The sequence below is a fragment of the Vicia villosa genome, linkage group LG4, assembly GCF_029867415.1.
Source record: "Vicia villosa cultivar HV-30 ecotype Madison, WI linkage group LG4, Vvil1.0, whole genome shotgun sequence".
Lineage (NCBI taxonomy): Eukaryota > Viridiplantae > Streptophyta > Magnoliopsida > Fabales > Fabaceae > Vicia > Vicia villosa.
In genome coordinates this window covers 17667607-17693816 of record NC_081183.1, presented here as the reverse complement: position 1 = coordinate 17693816, position 26210 = coordinate 17667607, and the positions used below count along the sequence as shown (strand labels likewise).

General features: G+C 34.6%; 3 protein-coding genes across 3 annotated transcripts; all 3 read right to left on the bottom strand.

Moving 5' to 3' along the window:
* Positions 1-4476: 4476 nt before the first annotated feature.
* Positions 4477-5313, bottom strand: LOC131598911 (DExH-box ATP-dependent RNA helicase DExH12-like). Its single transcript, XM_058871478.1, has one exon. It carries the CDS (start codon positions 5206-5208, stop codon positions 4657-4659), a length of 552 nt encoding a protein of 183 aa, XP_058727461.1. The 5' UTR covers positions 5209-5313; the 3' UTR covers positions 4477-4656.
* A 13222-nt stretch (positions 5314-18535) lies between these two features.
* On the bottom strand, positions 18536-20324 carry LOC131598910 (photosystem II 10 kDa polypeptide, chloroplastic-like). Its single transcript, XM_058871477.1, has 5 exons — positions 20143-20324; positions 19971-20029; positions 19123-19178; positions 18954-19006; positions 18536-18807 (listed from the first exon to the last, which is right to left on the bottom strand). The coding sequence occupies exons 1-5, from the start codon at positions 20288-20290 to the stop codon at positions 18713-18715; spliced, it is 411 nt and encodes a 136-aa protein (XP_058727460.1). The 5' UTR covers positions 20291-20324; the 3' UTR covers positions 18536-18712.
* A 1379-nt stretch (positions 20325-21703) lies between these two features.
* LOC131598909 (uncharacterized) lies at positions 21704-24661 on the bottom strand. The gene is made up of 9 exons (XM_058871476.1): positions 24482-24661; positions 24259-24358; positions 23828-24008; positions 23539-23611; positions 23271-23450; positions 23086-23183; positions 22690-22778; positions 22415-22588; positions 21704-22151 (listed from the first exon to the last, which is right to left on the bottom strand). The coding sequence occupies exons 1-9, from the start codon at positions 24564-24566 to the stop codon at positions 21977-21979; spliced, it is 1155 nt and encodes a 384-aa protein (XP_058727459.1). The 5' UTR covers positions 24567-24661; the 3' UTR covers positions 21704-21976.
* Between the last annotated feature and the right edge of the window lie 1549 nt (positions 24662-26210).

The window sequence follows — 26210 nt, the reverse complement described above, 5'->3', positions numbered from 1 at the left end:
TTAATAATATGAAAAAATTAGGTTATGTTAGAAAACAACTTACATTAATCAATTTTTTCATATTTTTTCAGCCCATTATCCATATCTTTCCATTTGATTGTTAGAATTTGATTTAATGTTTGTAGATCTTCGATCAACATTTTATTTCTTACTAGTTTATTTTGCAAAGTATTATCTCTGTAGAATAAACTAGTAAAAAAGAAAGTGTGGTTTTAAGAAGTACAAGCATTAAATCATATTCTAACAGCCATAGGTGAGATACGGATAATGGATTGTAAAAATCTAGAAAATATTGATTAGTTTAAATTGTTCTACTAATATAACTTCATTCATATTATTAATTTCTAAATCAAATTAAAAGGTAATATGTTTATTGACATGTTGGAGAAATAAGCATTCGACACAAGTTATAATCAATTCAAGTATACATATATATCACAACGGTTGCTTATTATAACCATAGTGAAAATTTGTACGATATGTCTTTCACTAGGATTGTTAATTATAACCGTAATGAAAAGTAGAAAAATCACTCAAAATTATGGCATTGTGTATCAAACCTCTTACCTCCATATTTTACTACGGTTGTTTTTCAACCCTCTTACCTCCATATTTTACTACGGTTGTTTTTCACAATTGTAGTGATAGATAACGCGTTACTAACGTTCTCATCCCGTGGTGGTAAAGCTGGAACATACTACTACACCTTACCTTACCAGAGTTGATCAACCGTGATGGTAACCTTTTAAGAACCATGGTGAATGACTCTTCTATAATAGTGTTGATTCTTCTAAGTTTTAGGATTAATGTCGATGCAATTGGTTCTGACATGTTCCTCACTTTCCATAGCATTTTTCCTTTCTGACAAACCTTAATGTTCTTCGAGTTGTATTACTTGTTAATTTTTTTTGTGTGTGATTATTCAGAGTTGATTTGTCTTTTTTTTTGTTAAGTTGTATTGCTTGTTCCGTTCCAAAATAGATGATGTATGTTAACTTTGATGACTATGTATTTCTCTTATATTAGAATAGTTGAAGCGTTTTAATCAATCCTAAATTAAATTATCCCACCCTAATCACAAATCAATGAACGTTAGAGAAGGATGCTACGCAGAAGCAAGGAACATTGAGGGAGAAGGTACTTGAAGACGACAATGGCACTGATGGTGACGCAAAGGCAACGGCTAAGGTACGTTTCACATTTTCTAAAGTAATTGTGGTGTGGTATTCATTGTATGTGAGTTTGTTAGTGATAGTAGCAATGTTAGTGCTCATCTTAGGGTTTGATGCTCATTAGGTTTTGGATTTGTATGTTGTTGTAGTTATTAGGTCAAAATGGATATTTCCACACACACATATAGAGCTGTCAAATAAGCCCAATTTTTCAAAACCCCAATTTTTTGGCCCCACTAAAGCCCCACTTTACTAAGCCCTCTCTATATGAAAAAATTTTAAGGCCCTATAATTTTAGGCCCCTTAATTAATGTGTTATTTTTGAGCCCTATTGAAGGGGCCTTATTCTGTTTCAAAATTTTCACCTATGCACTAATTTTTTTACTGTTTTCTTCCTTTTTAGTGAGACAAATTAACCAGGTGATGCATCAATAAAGCTTTTTTATTTTCTTTCAGATAGTAATTTTTATATATAAAAAATGTTGTTTACGGTTATGAAATTTGACAATTGTGAGACAATTAATTGTGTGTTGCAAAACAATAGCAGTTTCTCTAAATTCCACTATGACGCTATAGTAGTAATACAAGCTGAAAGAACATTTTTACTAGCAGTTTCTCTAAACTCAACTTGTCACAAACATTGTCTAAGTAATAATAAAAAACTGGAATTTTATATACGCTCTCATGCTTTTCATATTAATTTCATTAGTATATTTTTAGTTTGGAAAATGCAAGTGTTCCTAGAATCTATGTCCACAAGTTTAATGGATGAGTTGTATTTAATGAAGGAAATAAAAGTGATAATTTATATGAATAGAATTGTATTTACGGTAGGAAATAAAAGAGATAATCTATATGAATAGAAGTAATTCATTCATAATGCACTAATTGACCTAAATATATAGAGTATCTTCCATATAAAGAGATGATTTATATAAATAAAAGTAATCCATTTAATTTATAAAAAACAGTTTTTTTTTAATTTTTAAATATTTTTTTATTTTGAGAATATTAATTTTTGATTTTTTTTAAGTTATTAATTTTTGATTTGGGGCCCAAGGCCCCTTCTAAATTTTTGGGGCCTTATATTTTTGGGACCTATATATTTAGGGGCTCATTATTCTTAGATATTTTTAGGCCCCCTCACTAAGTGGGCTAGGGCTCAAATTTTTTGGCCCCCTAAATTGACACCTCTACACACACACACACACACACATATATATATATATATATATATATATATATATATATATATATATATATATATATATATATATATATATATATATATATATATATATATATATATATATATATATATATATATATATATATATATATATATATATATATATATATATATATATATATATATATATATATATATATATATATATATATATATATATATATATATATATATATATATATATATATATATATATATATATATATATATATATATATATATATATATATATATATATATATATATATATATATATATATATATATATATATATATATATATATATATATATATATATATATATATATCCTAAAGTAGTGTTAATTGAACGAACTGAGGTCCAACCTAAAGAAAATATAAGAGAGGAACATGGTAAAGTTGAAGAATATGTAAATGAAGTTGAAGAAGAGCCTCACTTGGACTAGATTAAACCTAGGACTAAATGCGCACAACTATACTCCAATTCAAATATAATACTCAAATTCAAATATAAAACAAGTTGAGCCACATGCTATTGAAAACAAGATATACAATAACTTTAGATTTCTAGTCATCTGTCATGCAATTGAGCTTCGAGACACAATTTGTGGACATCTAAAACCAATATATACAGCATAAACCATTTCAGATTTCCACAAGCACAAGATACAGCAAGAATTTCAGATTTCTAATCTTCTGCCACTACTCACCATTTCCATCTAGTTATGGCTTAAATAAACCATTTACATCAATTCTAAGCCTTTGAATCTGGTTTTGAAAAAGCATCAATGGGATAAGCTCGGAAGCAAGACTCACGGCTAGGAAGTGTCTTGTTTAGAAGCAAGCAGCTTGTGAGAACTGATCTTTAAATTAGACTAATTAAAAATATAGTTCATTTAACAAGCTTCTCATCCTTCACTTGTATGTTAACAAAATACTTTTGTAACACATTGAGTTATGTAAGTTGTAGTCAATAGAAACCTTATGCTTAAAGCTTATTCAGGAAAATACTTCATGAGCAGGCAGGTTCCAAATATTAGTGCCACAGTTTTTCTTTGTCAAGATGAATACAGCATGAATAAATGATTCACAGCAAAATCAAATATTGCATGAAACATATATAAATGTGTCCATTGGAGGCAAGACACTTCTAACCAGTAAGGTTGGGAGAATATCCTGAGAACATAATATAATCTCCAGACCTAAATTCCATTTTATGATTAATGCATAGGTACTATAAGCAGTGGAAAACAAGAGTGCCAAAAAAATGCGCCAAGCAGCCATTTGTAGGAAAGTGCATGGTAAATATGGTTGGATAAAACAATGCATCATACTGAAGAGTAACTTACAGTATCGAAATCCTTTTATCCCTCTCTCGTGGAGGAAAAACTCGACTAACTTTGTTGCATCCTTGAAGAAAAAATTGAATGTTTGAAATAAACTATATTCAAAGCTTTTGAATAACTTGACTGTCACAGTTATATATGGTCTAGACCATATATTTCTTTGTAGACACTATCACAAATAATGAAACAAAAACAGAGTTAATTAAGAATTATGCTCAAAGCTTTAACACCATTGTGAGAATAACCAAACAACAAATCTCCAATGGAAAAAAGAATTGCAGCTGACTCAAAGTAGTGTAACATAACATGTGTTCAAGCAACCATTGTTTTAAATTGCAGTCGGCAACCGCAATTGTGGCCGCAATATTGCTGATGTAGTAGCCCTATAACGGCATCAGGGCGTGAATTAAAACTATGCGTCCAACCGCCATTGGAAATCGCATCAGACAATTCCGCCCATGTTTCTTCAAACATTTTCATCAAAAATCAAAATTTCATAACCCCAAAACTCAATTTAATTCCTATGTAATGAAAAATCTTAACATCAAGTGTTTTAAATGGTATATTTAAGACACCTCCCAATTAAAATTCACGCTGCAATGAGCATCGCAGCAACCACAATGACCGCAATCGCAACACCAACAACCATCCGTAATCGCAATTTAAAACCATGCAAGCAACAATAAGGTTAAATTCAGCAAGACTCCAAAATAATATCATGATAATCATATAAAAGAAATATACTAACATAACTTTCAAAATTAGAAAATTAACACTTTGCTATGTCAATGAAACAATTGACACCATTCAATTCATCCTAAAGAAAACAAACAAAAAGAATTTCCAGTATTGCAATAACCAACCTATTCACATAATTCCTGAATGCAGTAAGTAACTACATCATAATGTTCTATCTATCGCTGCAAATGGATAAACTCCGGACACCGTCGACAACGCCGCCATCAACATGACCAGCAGCAAACCCATAGAAATCAGTTATAAGCTTCCCAACCGAAACAAGCTGATCAAAAACATGATCAGGGATAGGGTTAAGAAGCATCTCAACGTTGATCCTCTTGTCATGGTAATCAACGGCGTCGTTTTTGAGAATTTCGAGAATCTTATCGGCGACGAATCTGACTGTACTGAGCGGCTGACCGGCGAGTGGCTGACCGGGGAGGGGCTGCTGGATGAGGGTGAGGAGATTGTCATAGGCGGCGCGGGTTCTCTTGGACTTTGGTTGGTATACGCCGTCGTCGATGACCGGGAAGATGATCTCCTCTTCGACGGGGATTACCGGGAAGATGCTTTCGTCTTCGACGTGGATGGCCGGGAATACGACGGTGTGTTTTTCAACGCGGTACATGTCGAAGGAGTTGGGTTTTGGGATTACGCATGGAGGGGAGAGGGGCAGTGGGTTTTGGGGGATGTATGTGTATTGCTTGAACCGCGATTCTGCCATTTTTGAGAAAATGAAGGGATGATTGAAGAACCCTAAATCCTAATATTCACGTCTTACTAGTATATCACTTGTATGGTCGATATTGTGAACCTTGTTATGCAAAATATTAATTGAGGAAGTTTCATAAGAAATGTGATTAGGACAATATCTTAATAATAGGTAATAATTATTTTTTTTTAATTATTTTTAATTCAACAATCAATTTATTTGAAGATAATTGATCGATTGGTAAGTCATAAATAGACCTAAAAACTTTTATATTTTGTGTCAATCTCTGACTTATAGATAGAGATCTTTTCTCACCTGCATTCGGAAACGTGAGAATTTCATATCTCCCCTCTCTCTAAAATATTTTTTTTACTTTATCTCACTAAAGTTTAGTCGTAGCACTTTCGAGAATTTCGTTTTGTAAGTGAGACATATGTATTTCTGGAAGGATAGATTTGTAAGTTCACCAAGGGAGTTAATTTTTACCTTGGTTGGACAATTCATTCATTTAGGGACTAGTTTATTTTAGGCTCAAAGCAAACCCCGTAAAAAGTTTAGTTTTTGGGAATTTAGTTGTTAATCACTCGGTTCAATTAGAAGGCTTAGCCCATGTAAGTCTTCATCAGGTTCAAGCTTAGCCCGTTGTTAAAAGCTTGGTAAGGTTCGAGATAATCTCGGTGTTAAAATCTCACAGGTTCTGGGTTAGTCCGGTGTAAAATCAAAGTTCGATTCACGAGTAAAGCCTAGTGTTAAAAGCTCTCTACAGTTCAAGATTAGTCCGTGTAAAGTCTTGATTTGAAGCTTGAAGACTAATAATACTCCAAGTTTCTGTTTGGAAGGAAGACTAATTGCTTCAATATGATATCTTCGCTGCTTCTCTCTATGCTCATCATTTGGTCAGAAGTTAGCCATAAACTTCATTTTCCCTATAAAGGGATTAGAGAATTTAACCTACTAAACACTCTTAAGTGTATGGAATACTATCAAGATCAAATCTTGGGGACATGGCTAAGTCATTTTTTAAAGAATTTGTATAATTCCTAGTGTTTTTCTCTTTTCCCTTATCTCTTTTATTTCTGCAATTTACTTTCCGGTGCATATTTCCAAAAATGTTTTCAAACTCTAATTTTGATCCATAAATTTTTTCGAATCCAAATTTTGAAACTCACAATTCACCCACACTCATTCTCTCTTATGTGTGAAGTCACATTTCCAATAAGTGGCATCATAGCTTAACTCATGTTTAAGGACTAGTCGTCTCAGGAGGAAGATAACTTTCAACAAGAGATCTTTTCTAAACATGCGTCCACCTTTTAATAGTATGAAATTTGAATTGTGGAGAGCTCAATGTAAAATTTTTCTTGAAAACATTAATTTTGAATTGTGGAAAACTTTAATTAATGGTTTATTTATTCCTACTCTTCAGGTAAATAGTGAAGTAGTAGATATACTAGACTCCCTCTAGACCAAAGAATAAAATAGATGATTTGGAATAGAATTCAAAACTAAAATCTTTATTACAATGTCTTTAAATGATACTAAATTCTTTTAGGTTCATCACTGTAAAACCGTCAAGAAAATGTGGGATACTCTTGAAATGAGTTATGGAGTTTCTTCCAATATAGAACAAGACTAGATGAACACACAAGGCGAAAAAGATAAAAATATTATTCTTAAGTATTTTTCAAAGTTTATAAAAATTGAAAGTTGTATTGAAACGTTTGTCACTAACCAATATCAAAGAGTTAAGAATTGAAAATATAATCTAATTCTTAAATCGAAAGATGGAAGCCTTTATGAATTTTAGGAAAAATCCAAAAAAGAGGGAAATTATAGCAAAATTGAATGAGCGAATTCAATTACTTAAATATGAAGATACAAAAACTAAAGAATCATCAACTTCATCAATTTCTTATCATACAACTCTGATGGTCTCCTTTGAAAGAACACACTCAATATATGAACAATCTTCAAAAGATTCAACATCCAATGTAGGATCCTCGTGTATAAGAAACTTTGAAGAAGAAGTATCTTCAAGTGGAATATTTGAAAGAAGAAATGGAGGAAAAACATCAACTTCAGAGAAAAATGTAAGAGAATCGTCTTCCAACGAAGAAGATGAAGTAAGCTTGAGAGCATCCTATTAGAATAAAATGATGAGGTGACTAAACCTTCCTATAAAAAAATTGTTTAGAATTAGTTATGAGTTGGTTAAAGAAAATGATAAACATAAAAAATGTGACCCAGACCTTAAGGAATATTTTCTTGAAGAAAACAATAAATCGTTAAGTTAGAAATAACTAAAATTAGAAACTCTAATGAATCTTGTGAGACTTGTGTCTCCTTGAAAAAGGAAGTAGATGAATTACATGAAACTCTAGGTAAGTTTACCCGAGAAAAATAAATGTTTTAATTGATCCGATCTAGTTAAAGATCTTCCTTAAATAAGAATGGACTAGGATACAAAAGGGATAGAAAACCTATTAAAGGTGTAGAGAAAAAGAATCGTCTAGTTTATAAATGCACACACATACTGCAAAAGAACATACCATTTAGAGCTATTCTGTTTTAACAAATTGAAGAGGACTAAAGGTAATAACCCTAGACCTTTTAGAAAAACTAACCCACCTGGACCTAAGAAAATATGGGTACCAAAGGTGAAACTTTAGTGTGTTTTGTAGGTAAGATTTGTGGCTCGAAGTCTTAACGAATATTGAATGAAGTTATGCAAAGCAAATATTTATACTTTTACATATACAGTGATTTAAAGCCTTTGATTCAAGAATGTACGATGGTCAACGCGAATTTTGTTTAGGGTGTCTCAACATTTATGATCCTTAGTGATCAGTTAACGTCATGGTAGTTTGAGTGGACATGTCTATAATGGACTTATCCATCTCGTTGTTTTTACCAACTCTCGCATCCAACAATATGTAGACGAGGACACACCATAAGGCCGTCTCAATTTTTTGGAGGCCCTGTGTAGATTAGCCATGGTTCAACCATGACAAAATAATTATAGGCTCTATTTACCACCATATTAACAATGGCAAAGATTTATGAGGCCCTATTTAGTTACGATTTAATTGTAAAAAATTTGAGGCCCTGTGCGGTAGCCCGCCTTGCACGCCCTCAAAGACGGTCATGCACCATAATATGATTGGTTTTCCTTTTAAAAAGAATGGTTTATCTAAACATGTTAATAATTAGAGGTAGTACATTATTTTAAAGTTGAAATGATCGAGAAACTTTGATTAATCTTTTAAAATAGTGGTTTTAATTTTGCTCATTTCAATAAATTTTACTTACTAATAAAAAAATGAGGTTCTAAGTGTTTATAGAAATGAGCTGCAAACAAGGCTGAACAGGGGTGCAGAAAAGTAATAAAATCAACACAAGGCCCGAAATGCACTAAGAAGGTTGATCAACGTAATGTTAGAACAAGATTTGTTCTGATCAATTATCTTAGTTTTGATGATAACAATAATATGAATTTTGCTTAAGATAATATGGTACTCTAATCCAATGCAATTTCCTTTTCAGGAAATATATAAAGAGTATGCATAATTCAGCGCTCAGAAGCTTTGTCTCAAAGGGTTCAGCATGCAACATCAGAACATGGTCTGGCAAGACATCAGAAGATGGTCGAAGCAGAATCAGAACATGGGTCTATGGAAGCATCAGAAGAACATGAGATCAGAAGCACTGAAGTTCTGATGGTATCACGCACAGAAGCACTTCAAGGTCAGAAGATCAGAAGATGCTTTGCACCAAGCTGTTTGACTCTGATGATATTCAAACGTTGTATTCACAAACATCAGATCAGAAGGAAGTACAAGTGGCAAGCTATGCTGACTGACAAAAGGAACGTTAAAAGCTATTAAAGGCAACGTCAGTAGACACAGCGTGAACAAGGCTCGAGGTAGTTGACAAAAGCGTATAACATTAAATGCGATGCTGTACGGAACACGCAAAGCATTAAATGCACTCAACGGTCATCTTCTCCAACACCTATAAATATGAAGTTCTGATGAGAAGCAAGGTTAACGATTCTGAACAAAACAACTCATATTAACTTGCTGAAACTCTGTTCTATTCAAAGCTCAGAATCTTCATCTTCATCAAAGCTCACTACATTGCTGTTGTAATATATTAGTGAGATTAAGCTTAAACGTTAAGAGAAATATCACAGTTTGTGATTATAGCTTTTAAGAAGCAATTGTAATACTCTTAGAATTGATTACATTAAGTTGTAAGGAACTAGAGTGATCGTGTGGATCAGAATACTCTAGGAAGTCTTAGAGGGTATCTAAGCAGGTTGTAACTAGAGTGATCGTGTGGATCAGAATACTCTAGAAAGTCTTAGAGGGTATCTAAGCAGTTGTTCCTGGAGTGATCAGTGTGTGATCAGAAGACTCTGGAAGACTTAGTTGCTGACTAAGTGGAGAACCATTGTAATCCGTGCGATTAGTGGATTAAATCCTCAGTTGAGGTAAATCATCTCTGCGGGGGTGGACTGGAGTAGTTTAGTTAACAACGAACCAGGATAAAAATAACTGTGCAATTTATTTTTTATCTGTCAAGTTTTTAAAGCTACACTTATTCAAACCCCCCCTTTCTAAGTGTTTTTCTATCCTTCAATTGGCATCAGAGCGCCGGTTCTAAGGTGCAAGCACTTAACCGTGTTTAGAAAAGATTCAGGAAGAGAAAAACGCTTCAGTAAAAGATGGCTGATGAAACTGCAAAGTCTACATCTACATCTGGCTCTGCTGAGCAACACAACGGTAACAATGGTTATACTAGACCGCCGGTATTTGATGGTGAAAACTTTGAATACTGGAAAGATAAACTGGAAAGTTACTTTCTTTGTCTAGATGGTGATCTATGGGATCTTCTGATGGATGGTTACAAACATCCGGTAAATGCCAGTGGCGTAAAGCTGACAAGGCAAGAAATGAGCGATGATCAGAAGAAGCTTTTCAGGAATCATCATAAATGCATAACTGTTTTGCTGAATGCTATCTCTCATCCTGAGTATGAGAAGATATCTAACAGGGAAACGGCCTATGACATATATGAGTCCTTGAAAATGACTTATGAAGGAAATGCTCAAGTCAAGGAGACTAAAGCTCTCGCCTTAATCCAGAAGTATGAAGCCTTCAAGATGGAGGATGATGAAGACATTGAAAAGATGTTTTCAAGATTTCAAACTCTTACTGCTGGATTGAGAGTTCTTGACAAGGGATACACAAAGGCTGATCACGTAAAGAAGATCATCAGAAGCTTACCCAGAAGATGGGGACCTATGGTGACTGCATTTAAGATTGCGAAGAATCTAAATGAAGTCTCTTTGGAAGAGCTGATCAGTGCCCTGAGGAGTCATGAAATTGAACTGGATGCAAACGAGCCTCAAAAGAAAGGTAAGTCTATTGCATTAAAATCCAATATCAAGAAATGCACTAACGCTTTTCAGGCTAGAGAAGAAGATCCTGAAGAATCAGAATCTGAAGAAGAAGATGAACTGTCCTTGATCTCCAGAAGGCTAAATCAACTCTGGAAGAACAAGCAAAGGAAGTTCAGAGGCGTCAGAAGTTCAAAGAAATTTGAACGTGGAGAATCTTCTGATGACAGAAGATTTGACAAGAAGAAGGTCATGTGCTATGAATGCAATGAGCCTGGACACTTCAAGAATGAATGTCCAAAACTTCAGAAGGAAAATCCCAAGAAGAAGTTTCATAAGAAGAAAGGTCTTATGGCAACCTGGGATGAGTCAGAAGATGATTCAGACTCTGAAGATGAGCAGGCTAACTGTGCGCTGATGGCGACAGAAGATGACGGATCAGAATCTACATCAGAATCAGATTCTGAAGAGGTATTTTCTGAACTTACTAGAGATGAGTTAGTTTCCGGTCTAACTGAACTTCTGGAATTCAAGTCTCAGATTAGTCTCAAATACAAAAAGCTGAAAAAGCTATTTGAATTTGAAACAAAGAAGCTTGAGTTGGAGAATTCTGAATTAAAAGAAAAACTTTTAAAATTATCCAATAACGTTGGATCTCCTTCTGATTCAGAAAAATCCACTCCTAGTCTAAACCATATTCTGAAAGAATATGATTTAAGTTTCAGGAAGTTCTTATCTAGAAGTATTGGCAGAAGTCAGCTAGCTTCTATGATATATGCTGTGTCTGGAAACAAAAGAGTCGGCATTGGTTTTGAGGGTGAAACCCCATACAAACTTGAACCTGTTGATGAAATGAAATTCACATACAAGCCATTGTATGATCAGTTCAAGTATGGCCACTCCCATGATATTAGGCACACTTCACATGCTCAAAGTTTTCACATAACACACACCAAAAAGCATGTGACACAACCTAGGAAATATCATGAAACTCACATTAAAAATTATCATGCTGTTCCTCCTTCTGCTTACAATGTTAAACCTAAGTTCAATCAGAACTTGAGGAGAACTAATAAGAAAGGACCCAAGAAGACGTGGGTACCAAAGAAAAAGACTACTTCTTTTGCAGATTCTCTTGGCAACAAAGAAGATAAAAGTCAACATGTCATGTCACCTGGACTCAAGTTGGTCTCAACACTTGAAGGGAAGAAGGACTGTCTTCCAAGTTCTGGTACTTAAATCTGTTGAAGAAACTATGTTTGTAGGAGATCAGAAAAGAAAGTTTATTAGTCTTGGAACCATCTGTTTTGTTTGTTTCTAAAGCATTGATGTTTCGTTCTTGATTATTCTGAATGCTCTAAATGCTACAGAATATACAATATTGAAACATTGATTGTGGACGAATCAATAAATATCTGGTTTGATGATAAACTTGTTTCTGATGAAACAAAGCAGCTTAAGAATTTCTGCAGATACAGTTTTGTCTTATCAGAAGCTGCAGAACAAAGAAGTGAATCTCCAGAAGCTGTGTATATCAGAAGTAATGGATCAGAAGATCATTCAGATTTATATCAGCACACTTCAGAAGGAGTGTTTCCAGAAGAGAAACTTGATCAATTCAGAAGCAGTGATCGGAATCAGAAGGCGTAAAGCCTATTGAATATTTCACACCTGTCATCCATTATCTGATGATGAACACGTGTCTCTACGGTCAGTACGAAGCGTGCAGTTGAAAAGACGCCGACCTAGGTAACTGTATTAAATCATTTCATTTACCATGCTATCTCTCCTAATGTCATTTCTCATTTAATGCAAAATGATTTAAATTATTTTCAAATCTTTTAAATAGCCCGCTTCAACTTCATTCTTTTCTCCTTCTCTCTATTTTGTTGTACATTTTTTTTCGCTGCATCTGTTTTTCTTTTTCAAACCCTAGTCCTTGTTCTAATTTTACGACATAATCATCATGAACTCTTCCTCTTGTTCATCTTCCTCAAAAGAAAGACTTACTTCTTCACAAATCCTTCTACGAAATTATGAATATGCTCCTTTGAAAACTTGCTTGATACCCACGAAGGACTTGGAGGTTTTATGTGAAACTGCTGTGGACTTAAACAATCTTAAAGCGAATGGCTTTAAGTGTGATGCAAGAATCCTTGAGCAAGGATGGTCCAAGTACCTTAATAGATTAGTTGGTCCAATTTATCCTGATCTTGTGAAGGATTTCTGGGTACATGCAACGGTTACCCCAACGGCCATCATTTCATTCGTGCTAGGGCATGAAGTGGTTATCTCTGAAAAACTGATCAGGAAGCTATACAATCTGAATGATGAAGAAGGTTGGTCTGGTTTTCGACATGCATCTGTTGATTGGTCGATAGTTGAAAAACAAATCTCTCAGTCTTCTAGGATTGACTCGAATAACACAGGCACCTTGAGGCCATTTTATAGAGTATGGGCTGAGATTATTCTGGGTTCTCTTCACCACAGAAAAAGGATGCTCTCCTCTTCTTACATCAGTCCAGATCACAAGCACACTCTTTTCTGCATTGGCAAAAAGACTGAGATCAACATTTCTCACATTCTGTTTGAGAATCTGAAGACTTCAATCCTTGAGTCAAGAGAAGAGGAAAGGGCGAAGTACCCTCATCTTTCAAGAACGACTATTCCGTTTGGAAGAATGATTTCAGACATTCTTACTGAAAGCAAAGTGCTGGACTCCATCAGAAAACTCAATGCATCCCATTTGCTTGGAGTAGTTCAAGGTCCCATTTTTAATGGTGTGGATTTGTTCAGATTAGAACTCATTCAAAATGTACCTTCTGTGTGCCCAAGCTTTCCTGACATTCTCTCAAGAAGAGTTGCTGTTGAAGGTTTTGCCTCCTTGTTTCAAGAAGAACTGCATCAGGTTGTCAAGTCTTACCTGGAAGATTGTGTTAGGAAGCAATCAGATATTGATCCTGCTTGGATCCGTGGCAGAGTACTTCCGTCCAAGGCTGACCTTTTGAAGAAGGATCAGAAGGAACAAAAGGCTAGGATTAAAAGAAAAGCCCGAGAAGATGAGGCTAAGAAAGCCAAGAAGTTGAGAGTCACCTTTGATCCTGACAAGGTGGACTCTGAAGAACGAAGGGAGAAAAGGATTAGAGATTCCTTTCGCAGAACCAGATCTTCTTCTTCTGTGCAAATCTCCAGGCAGGTTTTTACTCCACCTCCCTCTGTCCCTAAACCATCCTTCCAATCACCTCCATCTGAACCAAAAATAAACTTCACCTTACCAAATCTTTCTCCATCAACCTCCTCCTCTCCCATTCTAAATCCCACTCCTCTAAATATTCTTCCCCCAACTCCTTCTGATAAGACTTTCTCACCAATTCCCTTTACAAATAATCCATCCTCATCAATCATTCTCTCAGCTATTCCCTCCTCCTCATCCACCGCACCTCCACCTTCTGTATCCAATCCCTTACCTACCAGAAAATCAAAACATTTTTGTCCTCTCTACCCGAACTACAAATTCACCCTCAATCCGCCTGAACCTGAACTCTCTACCTACCTGGAACTTTTCAGATATGAAGTAATCAATGGCTTAGACCTTCTGAAGGAAGCCTTCCTAAATGGTTTGAATGATGTTTCTACAAGAAATATCTGGAAAAGATTTCGCAAGGAGTTTCAAGAAGAAGCAGTGGGAGTACAGAAAAGACTTGTGGCTGCTGCCCCACGACCTCGTGGAATTCTAAGGAATTATGAAGACTTCTGGTTTGCTAGTCTTAAAGGAAGACATCTGTTGGAAGAGAAGCCCTTCTTGGATGAGATGGAACAATTAAGACAGGCTGCTGAAATGGAAGCAAATCCATGCCGGGATATTGTTATCTTTATTCCTGATTATCCTGTTCTGCTCGGAGACTTCAAGACTCTCTTTGACTATCTGAGGGAAAACCCTTCTGAGAAAGACCCAAGCTTGGTCATTCCAGAAGTTGTTAACCCACCAGAAATTGAAGGTCCTTCTGCTCCCAGGAATCTAGCTGCCATTCTTCAGGCACTTGAGAATGGAGACTCGGAAATTCCTGCTGCAGAATATGGAGATGCTTCTATGCAAGAAGCAGATGTTGAAGATCATGTTGCTGAATCAGATCCTGTTGAGGAAATCCCTGCAAATGATCTATCCATGGAAGCTACAGATCAAGTTGCTATTCCTGTGGTTGAAAGCGGTGAAGCTTCTTCTGATGAATCTTCTCGTCTTGCAAGGACTCTGGAAGAAATTCAGAAGAGACAGGATGAGCAAAGCTCACTCAATGCTGAGTTTAGAACTTTCATGGTGAGGCAAGATGGACACAACAATGAGGTTCAAGAGATGCTGGCCAAGATCTTGTCAAGGCTAGGGCCATCTTAGATTGAGTCTGTGTTGTTCCTTTCTTTTCGTTGCATCTGTTTTGTTTTTGTGCATCTGATCTTACTTATCTTCATGTACTTCTGTACCTGCTGTTTGAACTTCAATGAAATCATCTTCTTCCTCCGTGTGTTTCGTTTTGTTTGTCTCTGAATCTTTTCTGTTTTTTGATGATATGACAAAAAGGGGGAGAAGATAAATGATAAATGATTTGATTAATCTATCAGTTGCTGGGTAAAAAGCTCCCACACATTTACTAACAAGAACTGCAAGTTCTATATGGTTTAAGTGTTTTGCAGGTATAAAGAAGTGAAGAGAATCTTCAAAGCAAACACAAGAAGCAAAACCATAAGAAGTGTTATTCTGTAAAAAGAATAAGCTCATGGAAACTGAAGCAAGCTAAGTGCTGTCAAGCTTCAGAAATCAGAAGCAAGAAAGAAGAATGAATCAGAAGCACTGATAATAGAATTTGATCCATATTTGTCTATTTGCTCTGACAAAATTCTATTTGCTCTGATACATTATTTTAGCCTATATGGCTCTGATACATATCATGTGTTCTAATATACATTTTATGTTCTAACTCATTCATGCTGACTTTTGTCGTTTAGTTTTTGTTCTGTAACATTTCAGGATGTAGAGATGCTCTGATGATGCTCTGGTACATTCAACAATGTTCTGATACAAATCTAGCATGAAGTGATGTTGGTAGAAATTCAAAGCTCTGAAGCTATCCGAGGGAAGCAGAAATCAGAAGCTGTGAATGTTCTAAAGATCCAGAAAACTCAAGTTCTGAAGCTGTCCTAAATGGAAGCAGAAATCAGAAGCTGTGAATGTTCTGAAGATCAAAGAAATTCAAGTTCTGAAGCTGTCCTAAATGGAAGCAGAAATCAGAAGCTGTGAATGTTCTGAAGATCAAAGAAATTCAAGTTCTGAAGCTGTCCTAGATGGAAGCAGGAATCAGAAGCTGTGAGTGTTCTAGGGATCTAAAGAAATTCTAGTTCTGAAGCTGTCCAATGGAAGCAGAAGTCAGAAGCTATGAATTCTCTGAAGACAGAAGCCTATGTGATCGTCTCTACCGAAATAATCAGGGAAGTCTTTTATTAAAGTTCTTCGAGTATTTATTTCAGGGGGAGATTATTTATCTCAGGGGGAGATTGTTAATCTCAGGGGGAGACATATTCATATGCTTATGCTATAGCTGTGTAATTTGTCTTTTGCCGTCTGCTCTTTCTGATCGCAAATTCATATCATTTATATATGTTTTTGTCATCATCAAAAAGGGGGAGATTGTTAGAACAAGATTTGTTCTGATCAATTATCTTAGTTTTGATGATAACAATAATATGAATTTTGCTTAAGATAATATGGTACTCTAATCCAATGCAATTTCCTTTTCAGGAAATATATAAAGAGTATGCATAATTCAGCGCTCAGAAGCTTTGTCTCAAAGGGTTCAGCATGCAACATCAGAACATGGTCTGGCAAGACATCAGAAGATGGTCGAAGCAGAATCAGAACATGGGTCTATGGAAGCATCAGAAGAACATGAGATCAGAAGCACTGAAGTTCTGATGGTATCACGCACAGAAGCACTTCAAGGTCAGAAGATCAGAAGATGCTTTGCACCAAGCTGTTTGACTCTGATGATATTCAAACGTTGTATTCACAAACATCAGATCAGAAGGAAGTACAAGTGGCAAGCTATGCTGACTGACAAAAGGAACGTTAAAAGCTATTAAAGGCAACGTCAGTAGACACAGCGTGAACAAGGCTCGAGGTAGTTGACAAAAGCGTATAACATTAAATGCGATGCTGTACGGAACACGCAAAGCATTAAATGCACTCAACGGTCATCTTCTCCAACACCTATAAATATGAAGTTCTGATGAGAAGCAAGGTTAACGATTCTGAACAAAACAACTCATATTAACTTGCTGAAACTCTGTTCTATTCAAAGCTCAGAATCTTCATCTTCATCAAAGCTCACTACATTGCTGTTGTAATATATTAGTGAGATTAAGCTTAAACGTTAAGAGAAATATCACAGTTTGTGATTATAGCTTTTAAGAAGCAATTGTAATACTCTTAGAATTGATTACATTAAGTTGTAAGGAACTAGAGTGATCGTGTGGATCAGAATACTCTAGGAAGTCTTAGAGGGTATCTAAGCAGGTTGTAACTAGAGTGATCGTGTGGATCAGAATACTCTAGAAAGTCTTAGAGGGTATCTAAGCAGTTGTTCCTGGAGTGATCAGTGTGTGATCAGAAGACTCTGGAAGACTTAGTTGCTGACTAAGTGGAGAACCATTGTAATCCGTGCGATTAGTGGATTAAATCCTCAGTTGAGGTAAATCATCTCTGCGGGGGTGGACTGGAGTAGTTTAGTTAACAACGAACCAGGATAAAAATAACTGTGCAATTTATTTTTTATCTGTCAAGTTTTTAAAGCTACACTTATTCAAACCCCCCCTTTCTAAGTGTTTTTCTATCCTTCACGTAAGTCCAATCGCTGGGCACATTATGGCGATCGATTGAAAGAGCTTGGCGTGCACATTTTTTCCAGATCAAATCCAAGTCAAACGTGTGACACAAGACAATCAAATCTCAGCATTGATGGTGAAAGCTCAAAATCAAGAAAGATTTGATAAACTAATTGATTAGAGCCCTTAGCTAATCAATTGGCACTCTCAATCTAGAAAGATTTTGATTTGATATTGAATTAGTCAAACCTCTATTGATTTCCTGCCAAAAGTATACGATCAAATCATCCGAAGGCGCATTATAAATAAGTATGCTCTTCTCAATCCTTTTGCATCTCATATTTCTGTTGCTTCTAGCATTCTTGTTGTGTGAGCTCTCCTTCAAACGCCTTAAGTATCATCAAGGATCCTCAAGCCAAAAACTCAAAGAAACAACACCAAAAAGAGATATAATCAAGGTCATGAAGGAAACCTTCATAAGAAGCTACAAACCCTAGTATGATATTTGCCAAACATCATTAAGAGCATTCTTTATAAAGGTGCTCGATAGAATCTTCTGAAATCTTGTAAAATAATTTTACTCGAACCACCATGTGATTGGAAAGAATATGGGATCATCATTAGAAAATGTAAATAGTAATCCTTGAAAACGCTTTGGTAGGATGTTTAAGATATCCTTTCTAGGAATAGACCAAATACATTGATAATCCAATGAATTAAAAAACGAAACTTTTCTTATAAATAGGAATAGAGGGAGTAGTACTTTTTGCATATCAGATTTTACGTTTATATTTAATACATTTTAAGAAGTGAAGCAAATTGAAATTGCACAATCTCATTAATACATTTTCACATAGATTGTAAAACAAGTCACAAAATGACTAAATTCCTTGTTATTTTAAGAAGTGGAGTAGAATATCTATCACTCAGAAAAAGAGTCGCATGGAAAAGAAAGTATGAGAGATTTTGCAATTGAATCAAAATCAAGCATTATATACTTATGTTTTTTTAAAGTATTTATGTTTCTCTGTGGCATGTTTTATCTAGCATATCTAATAATAGTAGTCATTCATAAGATTTAACAAATATATTGATGCATGGTCATATAAACAGAGATTATTTTTCTTGAAATCCACACAACATTTATAGAACAGAACAGAAGGAACTATGTCCACAATAATTTGATGAGTATATCCTTCAGCTACATGGAATATTGTTACAACTTAAATATCAACTTAACATAGTCTATTGTGACAAAGCACTTGTGTTGTAGACAAGGAGTGCACCTCCAGCTAGAAGACCAGCTAGAGTTACTGCCCAGATTGCCAGTCCAGTCGTACCTAAAATTTATAAAACATCAAAGTTACGATTAAAACACGATTGAACCAACCGATGAATTGGTCAGTTCTCAATACAACCAGTTGAACCGATCAGTTTGATCCAGTTTTTAAGACAAAAGTTACCAAAAAAGAAAAAAGTTTGTTACCTCCGGCGTAGGTATCACCATTGGCAGACCATTCCTTGGGCTCGTAGATAGGACTGCATAATAAAATCGAAAAAAAAAATACAAATCGATTAAATAGGTAAAAAAAGTATATAATTGAGATTAGTACCTAGAATTCAAAAAGAAAAAAAAAAAGTGAGTTTGTTGTTACCTGTATCCATCAACATTAGCACCATATTTGTCTACAAACTGGTAAACACCCTTTCCCTGAATTAAATTCAAGTTCTCAAGTTAGAAGATGAGATGGAAACTACACAGGATTTTGAATTGACTTATTTGAACTTATCTACTACAAATTATGTGACAGTGTTTGAGAGACTATATCAAAACAATTTATAACATTTTTTTTTAATATTTTTTTAAATTTATTGTTATAAATTCTTCAAAATAAATAGTGAAAACAATTTACAACATATATAAAACTATTTAAATTATTTTATTTTTTGTTTTAAAAACAGCTTATGCAAGCTTACTCATAAATTTGATAAGCACTTGTGCTATAAGCTACAAATAAGCTTATTCATAAATACTTATTTTGAAAAACAATTATGCTATTAAACTGCAAATAAAAAGTTTATCGAAACATGCCCCTAATAATATACAACCTTATATTATTAATGTATTTGATTTATATATGGACTAGATACATTAATCATTCAATGAATCTAAAAAATGAATTTTCTCTTATAATAAGAACTAGAAGGAGTCGTAAATAAGCTAACCGGTCGCTTAAAATAAATAAGCTAACTGATCGCTTATAATAAATAAGCTAACCGATCGATCGAGTTTGAAGTATTTGATAAAATTAATTAGTCATCTACTAAATAAATATAAGTTCATGAGAGAATAACAATAACTGTAATCACAATTCTACTTTGATCATAAAACCCTAAACACTATAAGCTATCCATTATAAGCTAGTATTTGGCCAAACAGAGCCTTAGTATCTGAATTATTTGAAATATATTTAATTAGTAAATAGAATTGGTAACTAATTACCTTTTGTTTCCTGCCAGAAGCATCAAGTCCATTAGGCAAGTCCATGCCACCACCAGTTCCTGAAATCACAAATCATTATATATAGTATAGTTTATAAAATAATCATAATCTATAATACATGTAATTAATCTAAAAAAAAGTTGCTAATTAAGTAATTAATTAATTAATTTACCATAAGGTGTGTCAGTCTTAATCTTCTTGATACCACTAGCAACAACTCTGAATGGCCTTGAAATTGAAGGAAGTCCTTTCACTGGAGATTTCTGAACAGTGAAAGGAGTTGGTTTGAGACTCACAGAAGCCATAACTGAAGAAGCCATTGTGATTTTTTTGAATATTTGGAATGTGAAACAAAAAAAAATTGATGTAATAATAAAGAGTACTCACTATGGATTTGTGATTTTGTTTGTGACACGTGGCAGGAATTTGTGGTACAATGAGGATATGGTTTTGCAAACATTATCTTTTTGTATTGAGATTAAATTTTCACCTTTTATTTTATTTTTGAGATGAAAACAAAAGAAATCTTCAAGGCAACAAACGTGGATATTCCCTTCTATTAATTGTCCCCCACAAAAAATGTGAAAGAGAAATTTTTGTCTCAATTCTACCATTGAAAATTATTTATTAAAAAATGTCAAGATTACATATTTTTTTAATATCAAATAATGTTACAAATTTGTCTATTAATGACTAATTGTATAGTAATGAAGTTGATTTATTTAAGTTTCGTTTGACACGACATATTTTTTATTTATACTTAATTTATAAATTTATCATGCATTTTCTCTCTGAATGAGAAAAGTCCAAATCACAAGAAACATTTGATCTCATAACCATATAACCTATAATATGCATGATTATGTTATGCATTACCTAATGAGGGATGCAAATGAATATGAAGCAAACTCAATTAGGGTTTGAAACAAGAGGGCAAATTTTAGGGTGTAATAACGTCTCCGACAGAACCTTTAAAATCTTTACTTCAAGCATCAATTGTGTTGGTTGTATCTCCAGTTCTCCATTTATGGTTTTACAATGGAACCCCATCAATCTTGGCTTCATGGATCCGACATATGATCCAAAGGGATCCATTAACATGCCTCTGAGGGAGTTGTAAGTCAAGATTTTTGGTCGACTCATACTCAAATTGAGTCTGATCCGTCGTGATATCGTAGATCTGAATTCAGATATGAGGACATCTGTTTGTGTCTTCTCGTAGTGATTTGAGGCCGAGATGAACGATAGATTGGAGTTGGATCGAAATTTGATGGATCAACCGCAACGAATATGAGGTCTTAACTTTGTGGAACCTCAATTTCTTCACCATACACGCTTTTGGATTCCGAATCTGAGAATCAGACTTGACCTCGTGGAAATTGTAGGAATCGGAAATCGATTTCCACATATGACGCCACTGTTCCATTGTAAAACCATAAATGAAGAAGATTACAGAAATTGCAGTGGAGCAGCGCTACCTAAGCGATTTAACGATGCGACACCTTGGATCGAAGGTTGCGATCTTGATGTCTCTTGAATCGGAGACGTTGATCTTGAACTCACACTGCTAATCTAAATCAGTTTAGGGTTCAAGATAATCATAGTGATAGTGGAGATTAGAAATTGTGCACCTAAAAATCCTTTGTAATTATATTTATACTTTAAGCTTAATAAAACAAATGAGACGAGTGAGACTCATCTTATTGAGCTTTTGGCCGGCACAAAACGTAATATTTAAAATAGAACTCAATAACTTAATAACAATCATTTAAAATAAATAATATTCGCAAGTTTTAAAAAAATTAACATTTGCGAATATGCCATTACATAAAAACTAAATTTAATTTTACTTATTGAAAATACTAGTCCATATTAGTACTTTATTGCAAGAGCAAACTAAGTGCATCAATATCGTCGTAGGCCTGGTATCAGGTATCCATTTTGCTTATCAAACATGCTCATGAAGTGGTCAAGTAGCCACAACAACCTCATGAAAAAATTAACAACTATAGAGAGCTGGCACTGATATCTTTAAGTCTTAAGGCCGCTGCGAAACCACTATCTATAGGGCCTTCAACATTCGGACTAACACAGAAATCACCACATATGACGAGTCTCTTGTTTATGTTCCAAAGACACTTTTCCTCTTGCGCAATATTAGCGTCTGGAAATGCACTCCCCCTACAAAATCAACCGACATTATTACAAAATAGTTCTCAGATTCTCATTATAAGTCATGTTTGGATCGACTTATTTGAGTTTATTTACTGTGACATAAACACTTCAAGACAGTTTATCTATCCAGTGAAGTTTCCGTGATACATACGCTATAGTCTAGAGTTTGAGATAGTTCTCTCGAGTCTCGAGACTCTTACAGTTACGATCAAATGTAACGGTTTGAAATGTTATATATGTTTATGACATGTGAAATAGCAGTTACTTACCATCTATGAGCTCTCTTGAAAAAGGGTTGTGATACATTAGCCCCGGTACTTTGAAATTCTTGGAAAAGCTCTTCCGCCACTTTATTCAAGGTAGCTTCCGAGGGCTTCTTGAGTCCTGTTTGAGCGATTATATTCTCCGCATACTCTGCAGTTGAATGAAGAACCCATCTTTCGCTGTAAAATAAGGATGCAATGCAACCCTGTAAGCAATGGAAACTAGAGTAGCAATATATATTTAAATGATCGGATCGAGTAATGCGATATCAAACAAATACCTTGTTGAAGAACGATCTGGCTTGCTGCTATCACAGTAAGCCGAGCTTAAAATTTTAGAATTTTTAATGGAGAAGCCTTTAACCGGAATCTGTACATAAAATCGGATTTTGTAGATTAATATCTTTGATTTTGCATCACAAAAAATGGTTCTATTCCTACTTGAAAGATTATAATAGTCAACAAAGACTTGTTTGGATAAATAATTCTATAAACCGCTTATAACATAAGATCTTAACACATAAGTGCTTATGTATAAACTAGGAAATAAAGGATCAATTCGCGAAAACCAAGCATGAGATGAAACAGGTTCAAAATCAAATGAGTCATATAAAATTCATGTATTAGCAAACTAAAGAATATAACGACCGTTTGGGAGTTGTATAGCTTCATCATACCGTTGACAGAGGCGCTGCAAATGCCAGCATTACTGCAAAACATGGCCTAACAGGAATATTGTGCAACTTTTCCGACAACTCGGGCAGCAACTTCAAATCTGCATCATCACAAATCCTATAGGTGAGGGTAAGACATTCAAAATATATCGTATACTCCCATTGACGGCTAGAAAGCATATCCATACCGAGTGGTGGTAACCGTCCTGTAACGTCTCCGATCCTAGTAGAAACTATATTCTTATCTGAAGCGACAAGTCCCTTAAACCGACCAAGACTTTGTCCATCCACTCCTATCAATGACCACAATTTATCGTCATCCAGCCATTCAACTCTACCGACACCCGAACCAAACCTGCTTTCCACACCTAACAATCAGAAATAATCATAATAAGCAAAAGCTTTGGCGCTGAGTACACGGTCAACTCCGAACAACAGAAGTAATTAAGTAGATACCACTCTCATTGCATAATGCTTTGCAGATTGAATTCATCCCTGGAACTCCCACAAATCTCTTGCTTAATCCTTCCTAAAAAATATGTCAGTCAGAGATTACTACGAAACCCTGACACAGACACGGACACAGACACAACACAAGTACTGAATTAAGTAAACGGAGTACTACATGTGTCAATGTCGGACACGCTTTCGATCAAAAGTGTTAGTGACACCAATAACAACCAACTATAATAAAATAGCAAACATTGCTTAATCAATCTTAAACACATGAAGAAAACTTATGAACCTGCTCTATGATGTCATACTTAAGGGTTTGAAAATCAAATGATCCAAACTTTTCTTTCCATTCAGCTACAAGACCCCTCGACTCCCATTCTTGAACTAGGCGCACCACTTCCGGTTTACTAACCGAGAAAAACGGAGCACCGTGGTCGAAATGCAGCTCCTTTCCATCTTCAGTTTTCTCTCTGGATTTCCATAAAATAAGAAAACTTAGAACCATCCCTCAAATCATCACTAAACCAATGTAAAGCAATTCTAGTATCATTCAAAAGGAAATGCCAACTTCAAACAAAGGTTAAAAGATCTATCAAACACAGACACACAGACCCGAACACGGACATGCCAGACATATACTATGATACTAATAATTTGTCTGTGTCATGTCGGTATCTGACACGCACACACATTTTTTCAGAATTGTCGGTACAAAGATACCTTCTTTGGGACATGCGTCCACCAGGGCCTCTGGCAGACTCAAAGAGAGTAACAGAAACCCCATTTCGAGCAAGAGTTGATGCACACACTGCTCCTGAAACTGCAACCATTTCAAAATCATCATAATTATATACATATGTTAGATCGCTAAAATACAAAAAGTTAATTTAAAAATGATAAATTGGATAGGAGAGAGAGAGAGAGGATGAGAATTGATATTTACTTCCACCACCCAAGACAGCAACCTTAAAGACAGTGGAAGTCATTGTTGTTTGGTTTTTGTTGTTAATGGATTCTGAAACAAACATGATGAGTGAAGGGGTTGGGTTGGAAAGTAGTTGTAATAGTGAATATAGTCACGGTTGTGGATTGGACATGAGGGTGCATTACACAACCCTCTTTCTAATGAGTCATTATCATAGAAATTTCTTTAAATTGGATATAGCATGAATGATATTTATTCTTTGTAACTTAATTGGATATTTTTGGTTTTTTAACTTAATTAATTGTTTTGTTTTTATCCTTTGTAATTAAAAAATATTATAAAGTAATTCTTTAAATATCATCCTGTTACTTGAAATGGTTCTTGTGGTTAGTTTTTCGAAAAAAACATTAACTTTTATTTTGTTGGATTTGTAAAATCTGGCCTGACTTTTTTATATTTCTTTGTTTTTTAATTGTATATCGAAATTATGAAATTTTAACAAAAGGAGACAAAATAAAATCCGTTGCATTCCTTTTTTCAATTTCAAAAACACTAAAATCAATTGGAGAAGATGAGTGGTGTGAAGAAGAGAAAGAAGAAACGGAAAACTCGCTGAATCTCTTTGTATACTGAACGAGTGCTAACATCTATTGTGCATTTCCAGACGAAGACTTCCTCAAGGTATGATAACTAGTGTTAACCAATGTTCCTCATCGATCTTTTTCTTTTTACCACTTTCTTCAGTAAAGCAATCTTCTTTATTTATCCTTATTAGGTTTACACTATGAGATTTGAGTGTGTTGTACATCATGGGGGTGAGTTTCTTGAGTTTAAAAAATTAGGTTACAAGGGATTAAAGGAGGTTTGGGTTGTAGACCCTGATTACATGAGTTATTCAGAAGTGTTGGATGGTTTAAGGGACTTAGGGTAAGCAGTTGTGGAGATTTTGTGGTTTTATGATGTGACGGATATTAATGAGCTTGTTTTGTTGAAAGATGATATGTGAACCAAGAGAATGAAAACCCTAGCAACGATTAATGGGTCTGTGCATTTATATGTCATTCTTCCTGTAAGACAACCTGAAATTATTGAAGAGCTAATTTTTTTCCTTAGAATATGATGTAGTAACCAATGGAAATGAAGCAGAAATGGACATTTTGGGAGTTATGAATAATGAAGAAAACGACACTTTTGATGATGTGAGTAAAGGAGAAAAGGACAAGTTTGAATAAGGAGGGTGTTTACCAGTGATTTTTGACAAACAACCGCTAATCTTCCAAAATGAATGATTTGGTAACTTACAGGATCGACTAGATTGATCCTAGGACATGTGTCTTAAAGTCAATTCTAAGTTTATTTTATAAATTGTCATGGTTCTTGTTTATTGAGGAAATAAGGTTTCCCTATGAAAGGGATTTGGTGTTATCTAATTATAAAGAACAAGACTTCGACTATGAAATACTGGGCAAAAACACTAGGTAAAATATAAAGGCTGAATTTTAAAGACTTGCAAGAATTGTAAAGTTACAAGAAATAAAGGTTTGACAAAATGTAAAGAACTTAAGTAAAGAAAATTAAATGGCGAAAGACTGGAAATAATAAAGTTGCAAATGACTTTAAAGTAAAGAAAACAATGGTGTTTTCATACGTACATAATCACAGACTCTTTTCTCTCGCTCCGGTACTTCGAATTTTTGAATGATTTTTAGTATACAATGCAAAAAACACGCCAATCTTAAAATTTAAG

Bases quoted from the DNA above. Each gene is read 5' to 3' on its own strand.
- LOC131598911 (XM_058871478.1), bottom strand. From the start codon at position 5,208: ATGGCAGAATCGCGGTTCAAGCAATACACATACATCCCCCAAAACCCA.
- LOC131598910 (XM_058871477.1), bottom strand. From the start codon at position 20,290: ATGGCTTCTTCAGTTATGGCTTCTGTGAGTCTCAAACCAACTCCTTTC. The intron at 19,179-19,970 runs GTAATTAGTTAC...AATTTAATTCAG, and splicing joins CTTCTGGCAGGAAACAAAAG to GGAAAGGGTGTTTACCAGTT. The intron at 19,007-19,122 runs GTAACAACAAAC...TTTATTATGCAG, and splicing joins GCTAATGTTGATGGATACAG to TCCTATCTACGAGCCCAAGG.
- LOC131598909 (XM_058871476.1), bottom strand. From the start codon at position 24,566: ATGTTTGTTTCAGAATCCATTAACAACAAAAACCAAACAACAATGACT. The intron at 24,359-24,481 runs GTAAATATCAAT...AAATGGTTGCAG, and splicing joins TGCTGTCTTGGGTGGTGGAA to TTTCAGGAGCAGTGTGTGCA. The intron at 23,612-23,827 runs GTTCATAAGTTT...CATATTTTTTAG, and splicing joins AGTATGACATCATAGAGCAG to GAAGGATTAAGCAAGAGATT.